At 49.4% G+C, this 16,823-nt stretch overlaps 1 protein-coding gene across 1 annotated transcript in view; it reads left to right on the top strand.

Moving 5' to 3' along the window:
• The window catches only part of calcr (calcitonin receptor), a 546,460-nt gene that overhangs the window by 456,126 nt on the left and 73,511 nt on the right, over positions 1-16,823 (top strand). Inside the window, exon 12 of the mRNA XM_072509015.1 lies at positions 2,142-2,202. Within this exon, the coding sequence (XP_072365116.1) occupies positions 2,142-2,202 (61 nt within the window). The remainder of the gene's footprint in view (positions 1-2,141; positions 2,203-16,823) is intronic.

The following is a 16,823-nucleotide window of genomic DNA, read 5'->3' as shown; positions in this document are numbered from 1 at the left end:
CTCACCCTAGCCACCACCATCAAAACCTGCGTCCTCCACGAAAACGCGACCAGTCGGTACTCCCAATTCCAGGCGGCCGAATTGGCACGGCAGGGGTCCTACGAGGCCGAGCGGGTCCAGTCGATTGAGTTCCTCCCGGCCCGCGGCCCGGACGAGGACGGCCATTTTGCGCGCTTTCCGAGGCCTCCCGCGCTTGTATGCGCCAAAAGAGGGGACGTCGACGCAGAGGGACGTGATGCGCAGGCGCACTCTACGCAGGACCGCACCGCGCATGCACGGTGGTGCAACGAACGCCATGACATCACGACGTGCGGCAACTGTGGATCCGCACACTTAAAGCGCCAATGTCCAGCCAAAACGCGACAATGCCTCTGCTGTGGCAGGATGGGCCACTACGCTGCCTGCTGTCGAGCAGCTCAACCTGTAACTCTCCGCAATTCCGCCAGCCTCGCAGGGACGTGTGGGCCATTCAGCCCCCATACACCGAGTCATACCCTGACGATGTGCAGACCGGTGATACCGACGACCGGGAACCCTTCCGCGTTGACGTCATCGACAGGAACCGGATGTCCCCAAGTAGGATCCACCCGCCGATGCCAGTGCACAGCATTAATCCAGGCGATGAATGGTGTGCCACCATAACGGTCAACCCGAATTCGTCGCCCACCTAATAGATTGGACTTATGAGCCTGTTTGCACATTGGACTCACTGAATTGTTGTGCAATAATGTTAACGTGTTTCTTTCTTGTCGTTCCAGGAGTTCTCTTTCGATATTTGATGATTGCACTTGTTTTGTTCGTGGTACAACCTCGTTGCGCTGTTGCACCTGACACCTTCCTATGCATATAGTTTAGCCTCATGTACATGTTGTAAATATTGCACACACACACTCAGATGCACTCAGTACTCACCAATATTTATTACCATGTAGGCACATATTCTTGTGAAAAGGGGGGGTGTCATGATATCCATATTAACATATCATGGTGCAATCACACACACACACTGATGGACAGGTAGATGGACAAATCAACACACACACAACATCACAGCCAATCACCAGTGAGAGCACACGCACTATAAAACAGGGAACACCACAGTTCCCGCTCATTCTACCAGGAGATAGCTCAAGCACAGAGCTCACAGCGTGCCACTCAGACATACTCCAAGTGCTGAGTGCCTCACTAAGATAGTGCTCGGGCTGGGTTCACAGGTTAGCTGGTGAAGTACGAACCACAGCCAGAAGTTAACAGTTATTATTGTACAGAATAATAAAACAGAGTTGTACCATCTACAACCGTGTTGGTTCGTTTGTGTATCGGAACACCCAACACGACAGGAAGGTTACTGGACAGTGAGAAAGAAAGAGGAAAGAAACAGAGAACAGAAAAAAAAGTGAAAGAAAATGCTGCAGAGAGAAAACAGGTGGAATGCAGAAGGGGAAAGCAGTTAAAATGCAGCGTAACACCAGCCTAGGCACCAACGAAAGAAAAACAAGACAAAGAAATTCAATTAAAGAAAACTAACACAAAAAGGAAACAATACTCCACGGAACAGTGAAAAGCAACACGTTCAATTATTCAAGAGGTTGTTTTCATGAATTTGGCATGTTTTTCATACATGTAGGGCTGGATTTTCAAAGGGGGATTGGTCGCCCCCATACCCGGATGAATTTCAAGTCCTGACGCCATGCTTCAGCTACATTATTCTCGTAATGGAAATTTTAAATTCAGATAGCCAAATTGAATCAAAAGTTTCCTAACATTTAATCTCTTTTTATATTCTTTTTTTTAATAAATCATATTTGATTTTGGCATGCTGAAAATTCTGTAATTTGCTCTTAGTGTGTTAATGTTCTGTAGTTATTATGATCCACTGTGATGTTTGCTGAAAAATAGTCCGTTCCAATCAATTCATTTGCTTAGAAAGTGAGGTTCTGCTAAATTGTAACTTTGAGCGTTACAATCTGAATTTTCCCAATATAGGCTGATGGAAAGAACACACCTGTACATTTCCAATGTGCATTGGTGGGGGTGGGTGGTTGTGACAAAGTGTATTACTTGACGATGTATTCTTTATAAATTCAAACTCCTGAAGTGCAAGGTGTGCAAACTCTAACATCCAGCAACTTCTCTTTCAGGATTTCCTTTAATACCAGCCAGCATTCATGCAGTGGCCAGAATGAAATACTTTAATGACAAGTAAGTTCTTTTTAAAATCTCTTTTTTCTCTCTCCTCTGTTTAAGGTGGTGTTGTGGGGGGGAGGGGTGGGGTGGGGGGGTGGTTTGACACGTATCATGGGGAACTGCAACTAATTGGGGTCTCACTTCCTCGCCCGTGGACCGAACTCGGTGACCTCCCGTTCCTCCAGTCCGCCGACCACGTCCAGTACCTGTGGTGTTCTTTGTGTTCTTGTTTCAGGATGGTTGGCGTAGTGTTCACAAAGACTACAGAATAGCTTTTAACTTAAACAAAGCTATGATTTTATTTACACTACTAAACTGGGATTCGACACTTAGTCCTTAAGAATACACAACTGATCAATAACATCTAACTACACTTCTCTACTGCTAATCTCACTACTGGTATAAACTATAATCTAACCTTCCTCACACTATCTGCTATTATGACCTTCACTAGCTATCTCCTGCATTCACTCCTCCACTAAGGTCTAGCATCACTGCCTTATATAGTTGTATCTGCAGCTCCCTCTAGTGGCTACTCTTGACACTACATTAATCCTTGCAATGCTGATAGTTATGATAATCATAGATTATCATAGAATTTACAGTGCAGAAGGTGGCCATTCGGCCCATCGAGTCTGCACCGGCTCTTGGAAAGAGCACCCCACCAAAAATCAACACCTCCACCCCATCCCCATAACCCAGCAACCCCACCCAACACTAAGGGCAATTTTGGACACTAAGGCAATTTATCATGGCCAATCCACCTAACCTGCACATCTTTGGACTGTGGGAGGAAACCGGAGCACCCGGAGGAAACCCACGCACACACGGGGAGGACGTGCAGACTCCGCACAGACAGTGACCCAAGCCGGAATCGAACCTGGGACCCTGGAGCTGTGAAGCAATTGTGCTATCCACAAGGCTACCGTGCTGCCCCTACCACAGGACCCCCTGGCACAGTGAGGGGCCGCAGGTCCGGCGGTCCCCCTCCTGTCTTCTCACACTCCTGCAGTTATGCGTGCCATTCTCCAGTGGGGGGGGGGCAAACAAAGCACCAGCCCAGGGGGTGGGTAGCTGGTGGCCTCAGTGGCCACGGCACTGGGCATGTGATTCAGTGTAGGGGTTCAGCCACCCTCGGGTGGGGGTTGGATCAGGTTATGGGGGTTAATGCCAGGGGCACAGAGCTGCCTACTCACGCTGGCTACCCTGAGGAGGACGTGCAGTTTTTTACGTCACTGCTGGCTGGTCCGGACAGTGTTGCCCACTGCGCTGACGGCCTCTGCCATCTGCGCCTAGGCACGGTGAACAGCGGGCCTCCTTCCCAGGCTGGGGTACAGGGTTATCTGCCTCTCCTGCATGGCGTCCAAGATGGTCTGCAGCTCGGCGTTGGTAAACGTCGAAGGCTGATCTCCTCGCTGCCACCTTGTTGGCTGGGATGGTGTGTGCGAGGAGTGCAATGTGAATATGCGACTGCAGCTTGTCAGCCTCCTGAGGGTCAATTGCAAACCCGGCGAATCCCGCACCATTTCTCATTGGAATCAATTGTGTTCCACGTGGCGCCGGTGCTGCCCCTTAACAGTAGCAGAATCAGTCCGGATGCGGCGCCAGTTTTTCTGTCATGAATGTCCATGAATTCTGCGTTGACATCAACACTTAATCTCAGAAATGGAGAATCCCACCCGAGATGTCCCAGTGATTCTTGTAATCCCCTCAATTGCATTTGTTCTTGTATAACATAATGACATTTGTGTAATTCATAAAAATAATTTTGAAAAATACTTCAAGAAGAGTTTCATAGTGTCTTTGAAACATTGTCTTTGTTCTCCTCTGAAACATTGACCTTTTAAATGTTGAGGAAACAGAACCTGGTAGAGGAGATATGTTTTGACCATCTGGACACAGTGTCCATTGTTGATTTTTTTGCATGCATTTTGACTGAATGTTTGTGGAGCTGGTTATAAAAAGAACACTAGCAATTTTAAAATAGTCCTCACATTGAATCTGGTGGATGTGGCGGATACATTGCTCATAGAATTTCTCGAGTGCACTAATGTGCCGCTGATGCACAGGCCATGTATTATTGCAGTTCAGGGGTGTGGTGACAATAATTGCACCGTACATGAGGAATTTTGCTAACTTGCGGAGGTCTTTGTTATCAAACACTCGTTGCCCTAGTTTGTCGAAGGCTGAGCTGGGGCAACTGATCAGGTAATGGATCTCCTCATCAATGGTGACCTTTGGAGAGAGGTAGCTACCAAGGTATGGGGTGTGCTCAACATATTCCAAGAATGTCGTCATCAACCTATATGGGAGGTGGGATATTTGACTGACCGGTCTGGGTTATAAGTTTTGTTTTGCTAACATTCTTGTGTGCAGAAATGAAGAGATTGAGAGTTGCTTGAAAATATGGTGCCAAGTGGGCAATGATGTTGCAATTATCTACAAACCGTAGATACTGCAAGAAGGAGTGATTTGGCCATATTGAATTGAATTGAGCAAATAATAGATCAGCCCATGCAAATTAATTACAGATAGCAAGTTGTTCAGTGCAGATTTAACCTCTCTTCCACTTGGATGTAAAGAATCCAGGGAGATAAATCCAGGAGGAGGATTCCAAGTCTCTCATGGACACCATGTAATTTTAGAACCTTGAACTGAAACAGCCAGAAAATCAGGAGTCAACTCTTCAACTCTTCATGTTCATTTATTTCTTATGGGTTTCACACCAGCAATCACTTACATTCTGGTTCAGGAGAGGAAATGCTCCATTCATGTCTCAGTTGAATTTGTCAATTGTGGAGCTCCAAGCTGTTGTGAATGCTAAACAATTCACCATGTGTCCAGCTATGAGTAATTTCCTCTTTATTTCATTCATGGACAAAGTGTTTTGACTGAATTGCATTGCAAAAAATCAATCATAATTTGAATGAAAGCAAATAGTATTTGCTAAAATTGTTGAATAATGTAAATATAAAATATATCTGCTACTGTATTCTTTGGATAACTGTCAACATTTAAAATCCAGTAACAGTATTCTCCATAGCTCTGAGTGGATGAAACACAAAGAGAGATGGAGTTCAGCTGGGCTTAATAATCATCCACATAGTATGCATCTTCTGAGCTGCTGCCTCTGGCATCAGCTACATTATATGTGCGATGTGTGTCCAGCACAGTAATGACATGGACCGGAAGATTAGCATACTGCAAGGAGCCATTGTTAAACGTTCTGCAACTACAGTTGTCCTTCACTGTACTGCATTCTGAAACATTGCAAATTACAATATAATACACGTTTTATATATTACCATCAGCAAAAGAATATAAAGCATCCTTTCCACAGAATACCCTCACCACAGAGTGCCTTTGGTATGAATCTTCCAGACAGCAGTGGTTTAATAATAGAAAGAATTCAGGAGAATCTTCTTTATCATGAAAATGTGGAGAATGTGGAACTCAATATCACAGGGTGAGGGTGAGGTGAATGACACACAATAATTTAAGGGGATTCTCGATGACACATGGAAGTGAAAGGAATAGGAGACTATGGTGGTCGGGTTTGATGAAGTAGAATGAGAGAAGACTAATGTGGATCATAAACATTAGAAAGTACCAGTTGAGCTAATTGACTATTTCTGTACTACACAAATGAACAGGGATCAGGAGTAAGCCATTTAACCCCCCTCCATGCCTGCTCCACTATTTAGTAAGATCATGGCTGATCTAATAGTAACCTCAAATCCGCACCCTGCGTAACCCCAGTAACTCATCACCCCCAGAAAAGTATTCAAAATTCTGCTTCCACCACCTTTTCAGAAAGAGTTCCAAAGACTCAAGACTCTTTTGAAAGAAAATAACTTTGCCACATCTCTGTTTTAAATGGACGACCCCTTGTTTTGAAACAGTGGCCCCTAGTTCTAGATTCTCCCATAAGAGGAAACATCCTCTCCACATCCACCCTGTCAAGACCGCTCAGCATCTTATATGTTTCAATGAAGTCATCTCTTACTCTTCTAAACTCCAGCAAATACAAGCCTAACCTGTCCAACCATCCTCATAGGCCAACCTAGCCATTCCAGGTATTAGCCTGGAAAACCTTCTTTGAACTACTCCCATCACATTTGCATCCTTCTTTAAATAAGGTGACCAATACTCCAGATGTGGTCTCACTCATGTCCAGTACAACTGAAACATAACCTCCTTACTTTTGTATTCTATTTCTCTTGCAATAAATGATAGCATTCTATTAATCGAATTACCTGCTGCACCTGCATACTAACCTTTTGTGATTTATGCACAGGGACATCCAGATCCCTCAGAGCTTTGCAATCGCTCAGCATTTAGATAATATGTTTATTTTTTATTTTTCCCGCCAAAATGGACAATTTCATATTTTTCCACATTGTACTCCATTTGCCAGATCTTTACCCATTCACTTCACCTATAGATATATTTTTGTCGCCTGCTTGTGTCCTCTTCACAACTTAATTTCCTACTTAAAGCACTGTGGCCTTGTGGATAGCACAATTGCTTCACAGCTCCAGGGTCCCAGGTTCGATTCCGGCTTGGGTCACTGTTTGTGCGGAGTCTGCACATCCGCCCAGTGTGTGCGTGGGTTTCCTCCGGGTGCTCCGGTTTCCTCCCACAGTCCAAAGATGTGCAGGTTAGGTGGATTGGCCATGATCAATTGCCTTTAGTGTCCAAAATTGCCCTTAGTGTTGGGTGGGGTTACTGGGTTATGGGGATAGGGTGGAGGTGTTGACCTTGGGTAGGGTGCTCTTTCCAAGAGCCTCAATGGGCCGAATGGCCTCCTTCTGCACTGTAAATTCTATGATAATCTATGATAAGAAAATGCAGCCTGGACTCAACTGCTACTAAGCAGCATCTTATGGGGCAGCACGGTAGCCTTGTGGATAGCATAATTGCTTCACAGCTCCAGGGTCCCAGGTTCGATTCCGGCTTGGGTCACTGTCTGTGCGGAGTCTGCACATCCTCCCCGTGTGTGCGTGGGTTTCCTCCCACAGTCCAAAGATGTGCAGGTTAGGTGGATTGGCCATGATCAATTGCCCTTAGTGTCCAAAATTGCCCTTAGTGTTGGGTGGGGTTATCGGGTTATGGGGATAGGGTGGCGGTGTTGACCTTGGGTAGGGTGCTTTCCAAGAGCCGGTGCAGACTCGATGGGCCGAATGGCCTCCTTCTGCACTGTAAATTCTATGAAATTATCTTTGTGTCATCAACAAATTTGGTAACAATTTCTTCAATCTCTTCATCCACGCCATTTATATAAATTATAAAAGTTGAGATCCAAGCACAGTGACACATCACTCATCACAACCTGCCAACCTGGAAAAGAACCATTTATAACTACGCTCTGTTTTGTGTTAGCCAGCCAATCTTCTGTCCAAGATGTTATTATCTAAACCATAAGCTTTTATTTTCCGCAATAACCTTTGATATTGCACCTCATCAAATGCCTTCTGGAAATCTAAGTACAGTACATCCACCAGTTCCCCTTCATCTACAGCACCTGTTACTTTGTTAAATAACTCCATTAAGCTGGTTAAACATGATTTACCTTTCACAAAACCATAGTGATTCTGCCTGATTACCTTGATCTTATCCAAGCGGCCTGTTATAATAATAATCTTTATTGTCACAAGTAGGCTTATATTAACACTGCAATGAAGTTACTGTGAAAAGGCCCTAGTTGCCACACTCCGGCGCCTGTTCAAGTACACAGAGGGAGAATTCAGAATATCCAATTCACCTAACAGCATGTCTTTCAGGACTTGTGGAAGGAAACCAGAGCATCCGGAAGAAACCCGGAGAATGTGCAGACAGTAACCCAAGCAGGAATCAAACCTGGGACCCTGGCGCTGTGAAGCAACAATGCTAACCATTGTGCTACCGTGCCGCCCACTTCTTTAATAATAGCTTCTAACATTTTCCCTACAACAGATGTTAAGCTAACTGGCCTGTAGTTTCCTGCTTTCTGTCTTGCTCAATTTTTGAATAATTGAGTTACATTTGCTACCTTCCAATTTAATATTACCTTCCCTGAATTTAGCGACTTTTGAAAATTAAAACCAATGCATCAACCATCTCATTATACCTGAGAAGATATAATATATATTTGAAGACCTGAAGATGAAGCCCATCAGGACTTGTACTCTTGTCAGCCCGCAGTTCATTCCATTATTTTTTATTTCCCTTGTAAGCCATGATTTGGCCACAGTTCCATTTCTACTCTTGCGCCAAATGGAATAAACAACTTTTGGAGTTCATCTATTCGTTCTTTGAATGCCTGCATTGCCTGTCCACTCTCCTTCCTTTCAGAAATGTTTCCCAGTCTGTCATAGCCAACTCATGCCTCAGATCATCATAGTTACCTTTATTGAGATTCAGGACCCTTGTCTCAGGATCAACTACCTCACTATTCACCTTGCTATATTATGGTCACTCATCCCCAAGGGTTCTCTCACAACTAGATTGCTAACTAATCCTTTCTCATTTCGCAACACACAGGCCAATATGGCCTGTTCCCTTGTTGATTCCTCAACCAATTGGTCCAGAAAACCATCCACTACACCAGTGTTTTTCAAACTTCGTTTCTCGGGACCCACTTTTACCAACTGGCTAACCTTCTGGTCCATGCTGGCTGATTTTGGGCCCAAATCACGGACATACAGGGCGCATGACATTAGTGTTGGTTCCGCGTCATGACTTGCTCTCTGCCCCTGCTTCTGGCAAGAAGACGCCATTGTTTATATTTAAAGGCCTGTTACGGCAGCATTCTTAAAAGCTGATCGCAGTATTGGCTGCTTCTCCCGCAATCAGGAATGCCATGACTGATCGCTCCACGCCCCTCCGAACACCCACCCATGACCCACCCGCAGGTCGCAACCCTGAGTTTGAAAAACCCTGCACTATACACTCCAGAAATTCCTCCTCTATTGTACTGTGACTAATTTGACTCACACAATCTATATGCAGGTTGAAGTCACCCATAACCACAGATATTCCTTTATCACATGCATCTCTGATTTTCTGTCTAATGCTATATCCGACATTACCACTACTATTTGGTGGTCTGTATACCACCCCTATGAATGTTTTTTGCCCTTTGATGTTTCTTAACTCAACCCATATAGATTCCACATCATATGTGCTAATATCTTTCTTCAATATTGTATCACTATCTTCTTTAATCAACAATGCAAGTCCACCAACTTTTCCTTTCTGTCTGTCCTTCCTAAAAACTAAATAGCATTCAATGTTTAATTCCCATCCTTGGTCATTTTGGAGCCATGTCCCTATAATCCAAAATATATCACATCATTTTCCATCTATCTGCGTAACTAATTTATCCATTTTAATTTTAATGCTCTGAGCGTTCGGGTACACAACCTTAACCTAAGCCTCCTAACGTTCCTTGCCCAGTCCCTACTATTTGTTATTGTGTCCTTATCTGATTCTGGCACTTGATTACTCTGCCTATCATTTTTCTTATTCTCCTTGCTGGTTGTTTCTCTTGTTGTTGATTCCCCCTGCTCTGAATCCTTACATAGGTTCCCATCACCCCCGCCATATTAGTTTAAACCCTCCCCAATCCACTCTAGCAAGTACCCGCCCTAAGGACATCAGTTCCGATCCTGCCCAGGTATAATGCATCCAGTTTGCAGAGGTCACAACTCCCCCAGAACCAGTCCCAATGCCCCAGGAATCTGAAACCCTCCACCTCACGCCATCTCTTCAGCCGTGTATTCATCCGATATATGCTGCTGTTTCCACTCTAACTAGCATGTGCAACTGGTAGTAATCCTGAGATAATTACCTTTGAGGTCCTATTTTTCAACTTGCTTCTTAGCTCCCTATATTCTGCTTTTAGGACCTCATCCATTTTTTCTACCTATGCTTCTTGTACCAATGTATGCCAAGACAACTGTCTGCTCACCCTCCCATTTCATAATGTCCTGAAACTGCTCTGAGACATCGTTGACCCTATCACCAGGGAGACAACAAACCATCCTGGAGTCCCTTTTACAGCCATGGGAATGTCTATCTATTCCCCTCACAATTGAATCCCCTATGACTATTGCTACACCTTTGATCCTCCCCTGTGCAGCAGAGCCAACCGTGGTGCTACGAATTAGGCTGCTGCTATTATCTCCTAAAGGCCATTCCCCTCACGGTACATCTGTTTTGCAGGGGAATAGCCAGAGGAGATAACTGCACTGCCTGCCTAGTCCTCTTGCTCTGCCTGGTGGTCACCTATTCCTTTCCTGCCTTTGGAGTCTGAGTCTGCAGTGTGATCACTTCTCTATATGTGAAGATGCTCCACAGTATCCCTGGACACCACTCCAGCTCCGAAACTCAGGCTTACAGATGCTGCAGCTGGAAACGCTTCCTGTACACATGCTGGTCCTGGGAACTGGAAGCGTTCCTGGTCTCCCACATGGAGCAGGCAGGGGAGACCACAGTTTGGGGTTCTCCAGCCATGTCTTACCCCTTAAAGTTAAATTAATCCTTTTAATATCAAACAATATCAACTAGGGCCCTGTTTCTCCACTTTGTTATTATCTAATATATTTCTCACAAACAATGAATCACAGGATGATAAGCGTGATTTAATGGAAAAAGTTCAATGTGTCATATCGGACGTGACTTCCTGGGTGTTTCTAGACTGCCGACCCGAAGACACCGCAGCTCCCATTTATCAGCACTGAATGCTGAAAATAATCACCCCCGAGCTTCATGCCAGGACTGGCTGTCCCGCCAGCTGATTCACCAGACTCGCGGTCGGCCGGCAGCTCCCCGCTAACAATGGGGAACTGCTTTTAAATTCTTCCTCCAAACTCACTCACAGCCTGCGTACAAACATGGCACCACGCAGACCTGCTCCACGCTTCGGGGATGCCGCACAGGTCAAGCTTCTGAATTATGTGGAGGCGAGTCAGGACATCTTGGTCGGAGGACCAGCAGCAGGGCCGCCAATGCCACCTGGGAGGCAGTGGCAGCGGCTGTCAGCTCGGGCAGTGTGACCAGGTGGAACGACGTCCAATGCAGGAAGAAGACAACAACCTCCACCGGGCCACAAGGGTAGATTAACGCTGGCACCCTGGCATCAGTTCCACCTGCCATCCCCATAATCTTGCCCCCCCCCCCTCCAAAAAAGTCAGCGGCTGGCACCTCGCACCCTCCCCATATCCGAAATGCCCCAGCACACCTTGGCATCCACCAGCACAACCCCTCTATGTCCCGGTGCGATGCCCACACATGCCATCTGTCATAGACACCCGCTGATGCACCAAGCGCGTGGCTCACAATGCCCCATCTGTGTCCCCGCAGAAGTTAACCCATAATAGACCTGAAAGGGCCCAGAAGGGCAGAGGAGGTCTGGACATCTGAGAGTGGTCACTGACAGCGAAGTTGACCTGTGCTACAGAGGTGAGGACCCACTGTCCCTTCACCCAGATGACCTGTCTCAAGTGAGTTGTTTATGTCAGACAAAATGATCCTTCCATCCCACTGACCACATGTCTCTTCTCCCGCAGAATCTCCACCTGATGGGGCAAGCCCATCTGGGGTGACCCCTCCTCGTCACCCAAGAGAACACCTCGGAGGATAGCTCTGAGGATACCACGATCGAGGTGTCACAGCCATCATCCCTGCCCTCCACCAGCGCAGAGACACACCTCGGTGGGCAACACCAGTGAACAGCTTCTGAGGCACAATCTGGTGAGCACCACATAGTTACTGATGTAGATCAGTTGGATGCCAGAACATTCAAGGAGTCAGCAGTTGGAGTCTGCTGGATCCCAGGACTCAGCTGAGTCTCAGTCTGTTGCCAAGCCTCTGGGCAAGGATTTCCCAGAGCTGGTGGAGACTCAAGGACATGGCCGTGAGATTCAGGAGGGGATACCAGCGACACTCCGGCGAATGGATAGCCGATTGGAGGAGTCCCAAAAGCTATGGGCCCAGGAGGTGGCATCGGCAATGCATGGCACTGAGGTCAATCCTGCTAGGGCGGTGACCGCCGTGAATACCCGGGGCGGGATTCTCCGAGCCTCCGCGCTAAAATCGTGATCGGCGAGGGTGCGGAGAATGGGCGTCAACGCCAAAATCCGGCGCGACGCCGTTCCCGCGATTCTGCTGTCCCCGCAGAATCACCGTGAATTGCGCGCGATCTACGCGGCGCGGGTAGGGGCCCATTGACAGAGGCCCCGCCACAGCGATTCTCCAACGACAACTGGTTCTCTCATGGTCCCACCAGTCGGGAACTCAGCGTGGTGGCTGCGGACTCAGTCCGCGACCGCCCTGGTGGAGGGCGGGGGGGGTTCCTTCACGGGGGGGCCCTCACTGATGGCCAGGCTATCGATTGGGGGCCACCGATCGGCGGACGCATGCGATCTCGGGGAGGGGGAGGGCCTATCTTTTTGGTGCCGGTCCGCGGTGTGGGCCCGCCATGTTGCTAGGGGCGGCCGGTGCAGGCCGCCACCGTGCGCATGCGCGGACCCCCGACCGGAAGTGCAGGGCCCCGGATCAGCAGCAGGACTGCGAGGACTACCCCGGGGCCCTGCTACTCCCCTCCAGATAAGAGAATCACTCTGGACTTTCTTCAGGAAAGTCCAGAGTGATTCGCCCGCGTTTGCATGCTGAAGTGGGGACATAGCCCCATTATTGAAGAATCCCGCCCCTGGAGAACGATGTCAACATCTTGAGTGGCGGTGTCCAAGACATGGCCCAGTCTGTGATGACCACGGCTGAGGGTCTCAACATCATGTTCCAGTCACTGACGGGAATGTCCCAAACACAGGTGTACATTGCCGAGGCACTATAGAGCATGTCCCAGTCACTGAGGAGCATCGCAGAGGCTGTTAACACCACGGTGCTGACAATGGGGAGGTGCCAGATGACGCAGAGGCATCTGGAGCTTACTCTAGCTGCCCATCCAGCATATGAGCACCCCCAGGGCCCTACGGGCACTATCAGGAAGTAAGGAACACTGGAGTCGGACCCAGTGCCTGCCATCAAAAAGACGGCAGTGGTCTCCATCTCACCCAAATCCCCCCTCCTTACACCGGTGTGTCCCAAGGTCAGTGGGTAGAATAGGTTGGCACGGAGATGTCAGTGACACCAGTAAGTTGGCCGGGGCCCTTAGGCTCCAGGCCCTGCAGAGGACGTCTGTTGAGGGCATCAAAGGCCGCAGGGCGCGAGAAGCAGCGGGCTGCCTCCACCTCTGGGGACACACCTAAACATAGCAGCAGAGCGCGGAAGATCAAGAAGACTGAGGATCACTGTGTGTGTAGTGGGGGGCAGGGGGACGGATGGAGAGCATTCTCTGTAGCTAGGGACAATGGAAATGTAAATGTTCACCATTAAACATCTAACAGCTGATACATGTGCAGCCTCTGTCACATTATTCTGCACAGTGGGTCTGGCTGCATCCCCTCCCCGTGATATGCTCCATTCCTCCCAGTACCTTACCCCACCCCCGGCACAGTGGCCCTATGTCAGGATCCTCTGATGAAGACCCTGTCGAGGTGATGGGTATCAGTGCGCTGTCAGCAGAAAGACAGGAGTCAGACTTTGGCATAAACTGAGGAGCAGCAGAGCATTTCTCACAGTGAATTATCATCACTCCACTGCCTTGTGTATTGACCCGCTGACAGTGCCAACACACGCCCATCACTCTGGACTAATGTTGCACAGATCCTGGGGGTTGGAACAGTGTAATCTGGGAGGGGGTTGGGGGGGGGGGGGTTTGGCAATGGGGGCCAGGGAAGGAGGAAAATGGGTGGGAAGAAGGGGAACAAGGGTGGAGGTGGTCAATGGGGGTAGGAGGTGAAAGGGGGCGGGGAGTCGGGGAAGTGGGAGGGGGTGCGCTGATGGACAATGCCTCATCCTATGAGAAGTGGGTGAGTATGAGTGCCTCCCTGGCATGCCAGACCCTCGCTGCCACATGTCTTCCATCCTCCTGCTTCTCCCCTGGGTCCTCCCCGGCATCGTCTACCAGCCCCTCCTGACCTCGCCCCTCCTCATCCTCGTCAGGTGAGGCCACATGTCATACCTGCTCCTATTCCAGCACATTGCCCTGCTGCTGTACGAGGGTGTGGAGGGCACAGCAGACCACCACAAAGCGGGGGCTGTACTGCAGTGCACCTCCAGAGCGGTCCAGGCATGGAACTGCATTTTGACCAGCCCGATGCGCAGACCAACATGGGCCTCATTATATCAGGTCTCTACTTGGGTCTCCAGCCTCCAGCCAGGACCTCAGCGGGTACCCCTTGACCCTAAAGAGCCAACCCATCTGTAGCGCACAAAGACTCACGAGAGACGAATAGAGATGAAGTCGATGAGGCTTTATTAAGCGTGACTTGTTCCCCGCAGTTCAGTAACAGACTGGCCTGCGGGGGAGAACTCCTGGTTCTTATACTCCGCCTTCAGGGCGGAGCTAGAGGTCAACAGCCAACCAGGACCCGGGATCTGTCAGCCAATGACATCACGGCTTCACAGTCCCGCATGACCCCTAATGCATACTACCACATTCACCCCTTGTTAAAAATGAACCCAGCGGGGTGGTGCTTCACATGGTGGTTAGGGTTTACAAGGCTGGTCCTGGGAGGAAAACTTTTGCATGTCATCACAGTATGTACAGGGTTTTTTTTTTGTTTTGCACTATTTACAGTAGTCGTAAGGGGGAAAAGAAAAAAAGTTCTCGTTAAAGTCCACAACATTGTAGTGTTACATCCATGCCTCGGCCCCGGTGGTGGTGCTTGTTTCCGTGTTGTCGTCTCCGGGAGCCTTACGGTTTCTGCTTCAGCTTCACTTCTGGTCGGACCTGGGAGGAGGACCGATCCTCCCGGGAAGGGGGCGGTGGCGGGGTGCGCCGGTGGCAGGGAGGGGCTGATTGGTGTCGGGGGGGTGTGCGTGTTTCCGGCGGGCGCCAGATCTCGCAGGGAGACCGTGTCCTGTCGGCCGTCGGGGTACTCCACGTAAGCGTACTGCGGGTCCGCGTGGAGGAGGTGAACCCTCTCGACCAACGGGTCCGACTTGTGCGCCCGCACATGTTTTCGGAGCAAGATGGGTCCTGGGGCCGCCAGCCAGGTCGGCAGCGACGTTCCAGAGGAGGACTTCCTGGGGAAGACAAGGAGGCGCTCATGAGGCGTTTGGTTAGTGCTAGTACACAGTAGCGACCGGATGGAGTGGAGAGCGTCCGGGAGGACCTCCTGCCACCGTGAAACTGGGAGGTCCCTGGACCGTAGGGCCAGTAGGACGGTCTTCCAGACCGTGCCGTTCTCCCTCTCTACTTGCCCGTTCCCCCGGGGGTTGTAGCTGGTCGTCCTGCTCGAGGCTATACCGTTGCTGAGCAGGAACTGGCGCAGCTCGTCACTCATGAAGGAGGACCCCTGTCGCTGTGGACGTATGCGGGGCAACCGAACAGTGTGAATATGGTGTTAAGGGCTTTAATGACTGTGGCCGCTGTCATGTCAGGGCAGGGGATGGCGAAGGGGAAACGGGAGTACTCGTCCACCACATTCAGGAAGTATGTGTTGCGGTCGGTGGCGGGGAGTGGCCCCTTGAAATCCAGACTAAGGCGTTCAAAGGGACGGGAAGCCTTGATCAGGTGCGCACCATCCGGCCTGAAAAAGTGCGGTTTGCACTCTGCGCAGATGTGGCAGTTCCTTGTGACTGTACGGACCTCCTCCACAGAGTAGGGGAGGTTGCGGGACTTTATAAAGTGGTAGAATCGAGTGACCCCCGGGTGGCAGAGGTCCTCGTGGAGGGTTTGGAGGCGGTTAATTTGTGCGTTGGCACATGTGCCGCGGGATAGGGCATCGGACGGCTCGTTCAGCTTTCCGGGACGGTACAGGATCTCATAGTTGAAGGTGGAGAGCTCGATCCTCCACCTTAAGATCTTGTCGTTTTTTATTTTGCCCCGCTGTGCATTATCGAACATGAAGGCTAACGACCGTTGGTCCGTGAGGAGAGTGAATCTCCTGCCGGCCAGGTAATGCCTCCAATGTCGCACAGCTTCCACTATGGCTTGGGCTTCCTTTTCCACTGAGGAGTGGCGGATTTCTGAAGCGTGGAGGGTTCGGGAGAAAAAGGCCACGGGTCTGCCCGCTTGGTTAAGGGTGGCCCCTAGAGCTACATCGGAGGCGTCGCTCTCGACCTGGAAGGGGAGGGACTCGTCGATGGCGCGCATCGTGGCCTTTGCGATATCCGCTTTGATGCGGCTGAAGGCCTGGCAAGCCTCTGTCGACAGAGGGAAGGTCGTGGTCTGTATTAGGGGGCGGGCCTTGTCTGCGTACTGGGGGACCCACTGGGCGTAATATGAAAAGAACCCCAGGCAGCGTTTTAGGGCTTTTGAGCAGTGAGGGAGGGGAAATTCCATGAGGGGGCGCATGCGTTCGGGGTCGGGGCCTATTATCCCATTGCGCACTACATATCCCAAGATGGCTAGCCGGTTTGTGCTGAAAACGCACTTGTCCTCGTTGTATGTGAGGTTCAAGGCTTTAGCGGTCTGGAGGAATTTTTGGAGGTTGGCGTCGTGGTCCTGCTGATCGTGGCCGCAGATGGTTACGTTGTCGAGATACGGGAACGTGGCCTGCAACCCGTGTTGATCAACCATTCGG

This window comes from Scyliorhinus torazame, chromosome 6 (genome assembly GCF_047496885.1).
Source record: "Scyliorhinus torazame isolate Kashiwa2021f chromosome 6, sScyTor2.1, whole genome shotgun sequence".
Classification (NCBI taxonomy): Eukaryota; Metazoa; Chordata; class Chondrichthyes; order Carcharhiniformes; family Scyliorhinidae; genus Scyliorhinus; species Scyliorhinus torazame.
The sequence above is the reverse complement of the archived record's forward strand: the minus strand, read 5'-3'. Positions and strand labels throughout refer to the sequence as shown.